The 3513-nt window shown below is 37.3% G+C and overlaps 1 protein-coding gene across 1 annotated transcript; it reads left to right on the plus strand.

The window, feature by feature from the left end:
* The first annotated feature begins 901 nt into the window (after positions 1–901).
* LOC122103929 (olfactory receptor 14I1-like) lies at positions 902–1852 on the plus strand. Its single transcript, XM_042674614.1, has one exon. The coding sequence runs from the start codon at positions 902–904 to the stop codon at positions 1850–1852; it is 951 nt and encodes a 316-aa protein (XP_042530548.1).
* Positions 1853–3513: the final 1661 nt, after the last annotated feature.

A 3513-nucleotide genomic window follows, 5' to 3' on the forward strand; every position in this document is an offset into this window, starting at 1 on the left:
TGTGGCTCCAAATGTATCAAAATAAGCCCACTTGAATTAAAAATAATTTAGCCTAAGATTTATCAATAGCTATAAGAGTACTGGAAGAGAGATTTGGAAGTGTTGCTACTTTACTAAATATTGGAACCTGTGCTTAGAAGAGAATACATTCATGGGAATGACTGAGACAGATAGCTTTGGATAAAATTCAGATGTGGAAGTACATTCAAAGGAAATGGCTGTGCTTTGTCAGTAGACAAAGGAGTTTTTCTGGGTTAAATCAAATTTCAAATTTCATGTATGATGTAAAGAAGGAAAGAGGTAACACATATGTCTTCAAGAACAAAGATGAGGCTACTATAGTACAACATAACTGGTATCATTTAGATTAAAATCAATAAAAATAAATCTCAGATTATTTTTTTAATTTATACTAGAAAAACTTTCTGAAGCAGTTAGCCACATAAGACACACCAATTTATTCTTGAACCCTGCTACCTGAGTAACATTTGTCAAATTTCAGTGCCCAAAGACTTAATATGGAAGCTCTCAAAATTGAAGTAAATATGACATTGATAATTCCAATTAAAATAAGAGAACTTATTTTACATATTTACAAGGTAAATGTATTTAAATGAACGATATGTAGGATTTAATTTGATTTAAACATTTTGGTGCTCAGTTTCTTATTCCATAAATGCTAAAATTCAGAGAATATCTCTGCAGATTTAGAAAGAAACCCCAAATGAAAATGTATTCAGCAATTAAATTTCAAGATATCCTATCCATTTATTCTAGCTTGAAGTCCTCATAAAAGCCACAGATTGGTATGAATGTCTGAATGTATTTGAATTTATGATGCGTTATCTACATTCTTCTTGCTGTCATTTTAATATAGGGCTCTGGCAGCATATTAGCAGACATGGACAATCTCACCTTCTTTACAGAATTCCTCCTCATGGATGTCTCCAGCTCCAGAGAGCTCCAACTTTTGCAAAGTCTACTATTCTTAGTCATTTATCTGGGAGCATTAATTGAGAATCTTATGACTATTATTCTAATTGTGACAGACAACCATCTCCATTCTCCAATGTACTTTTTTGTAAGTAATTTGTGCTTCATAGACCTCTGTAGCATCTCAGTTATTGTTCCCAAATCCATTGTGAATTCCATGACAGGCAGCATGACCATCACCCTGAGAGAATGTGCTGCTCAGGTTTTCCTGTTTATATTCCTTGCATGTACAGAGCTTGCCTTCCTTGTGGTCATAGCCTATGATCGCTATGTTGCCATCTGCCGTCCTCTGCACTACAGCCTCATTGTCACCCCGAGGATGTGTGCCCAGGCAGCAGGTGGCTCCTGGGCCTCTGGTCTGGTCTATTCTGCTGTCCACACCTATGCCATGTTCAGGCTTCCATTTACAAAGACCAATGTGATCCAGCAATTTTTCTGTGAGATACCTCAAATTTTGAGAATATCATCTTCAAGTGTTCTGTTTTCTGAATCTATCATCATTGCTGTTAGTGTTTGCCTCGTCTTAGGATGTTTCGTCTTTATGCTTACATCATACATCAATATATTTTCAACGGTGCTGAAGATACATTCCATAGAAGCCCAGAACAAAGCTTTCTCCACCTGTTCCCCACAGCTGGCAATTCTCCTTTTGTTTATAATTTCAGGGTCTGTGGCTTCCGTAGGTCCTATTGCAAATAAAGCATCCATTAAAAATCTGCTGACAGCCATGTTCTACACCATGGTGCCCCCATTCACAAACCCCATCATCTACAGTCTCCGGAACAGGGAGATTAACTCGGCTCTAAGCAGAATGCTCACTAAGTATTCTCAGTTTCCAGTCAATGATTTTCTTTACTAAAAGTGATGAATAATTCCATCTGAAAATAATTTGGTTTGTAATTGATATTTGTACTCAAGTGTGCATCTATGCCTGTGATTTGTATCTTTTATAGTGTTCAGTATAGATTTCTACTGTCAACACGCTTGATAGTGAACTGCAGCTACCTGCCTACATTCCTTTCCTAAGCACTATATTAGTATATTTAGCAGACATTTCACACTCTATAAGAGAAATCTGGTCAACATTGAAAAATGTTTAAAATTTCAAGGGAATGCTTTAGTCCAAAAAAGGAAAAAAGAGATGGGTGCCAATGGCTTTTGCCTGCAAACCTAGCTACTCAGAAGGTTGAGATCTGAGGATCACAGGTTGAAACCAGCCCCGGCAGCAAAGTCCATAAGACTCTTATCTCTAATTAATTACTAGAAAAAACAAAAATGGCACTGTGACTCAAAGTGGCAGAGTGCAAGCCTTAAGCAAAACAAGCTCCAGAACACCAGGCACCAGTGAGTCACACCTATAATCTTAGCTACTCAGGAGGCTGAAATCTGAGGATCATGGTTCAAAGCCAGTCTAGGCAGGAAAAGTTGTGAAACTCTTATCTCCAATACACAACCAGAAAGCTGGAAGTGGCACTGTGGCTCAAGTGGTAGGGCACTAGCCTTGAGCTTAAGAGCTGAGAGACAGTGCTCAGACCCAGAGTTCAAGCCCCATGACCGACCAAAAAAAAAAAAAAAGCTCAGGAACAGCATCCTGGCCCTGAGTTCAAGCCCAGTGACTGACAAAAATTAATTAATTAATTATATAAATAAAAAGGAATACAGAGGTCATGAAAAGTCCATGCTTTTGTGCATTCCTACCTTACCAGGTGCCTCTTAATTTTATAAGAATTTTAGGGCCCTGGACTTTGCTACCTTGGATGAACTTGGATGGTTGCACTAGAGAACCCTACTGTTTACATTGTCCCTTTACAATATCTCTTTGACAAGGGCTAGAATAATTTTGCACAAAGGCTAGAATAATTAGCAATACAATTACTACATGGAGAAAACTAAGTAACCAAGGATACAGAACAGAGATTCACCTAACACCCTCCTCATACCCAGCATCATTGGATGATATCTTTCAAGTTCCTGTAACTCCTGTTGTTTCATTCTGTAAAAAGTAATATACAAAACAACTGCCCTTCAACACAAACTGTGGCTAGAACACCTTAGGTTTGTCCATGAGCTGTGTCAAAAGTAATGTATACCACACTTGATTTGTTCAAATTGGGTATTGCTTAATGAGTCAGATTATAGAATGGAGACAGATGACTATCACTGCCTGAAATTTAACTAGATTGAAATAGATACTGTTTGTCCTGTGTGATATTTTCCCCAGCATCTAAAGCATACAAATAGATTCCTTCCAAGTAGTAATTGTTTTATTTTTCTGATTATATACATTATCATTTTCTTTTAACTGACTCTCAAACTGTCTTCCTTGTAATAAGAATCCCTATCTTGAAAAGTCTCTGCATGTAGAAACTCATTCTTGTTCATTTAGCATCAGCTGGATCTGGTGTTACAACATATTGATCAGCATAATTTGTACTACTTAATTTAAAATGCACAGGAAATAGTGTCTTCCTATTTGTGTGAGCCTCAGTTATCCAGAGCTAGTAATCTTAGGAAACTTCT

The sequence above is a fragment of the Dipodomys spectabilis genome, unplaced genomic scaffold (assembly GCF_019054845.1).
Source record: "Dipodomys spectabilis isolate Male_0828 unplaced genomic scaffold, ASM1905484v1 ptg000019l, whole genome shotgun sequence".
Taxonomy (NCBI): Eukaryota; Metazoa; Chordata; class Mammalia; order Rodentia; family Heteromyidae; genus Dipodomys; species Dipodomys spectabilis.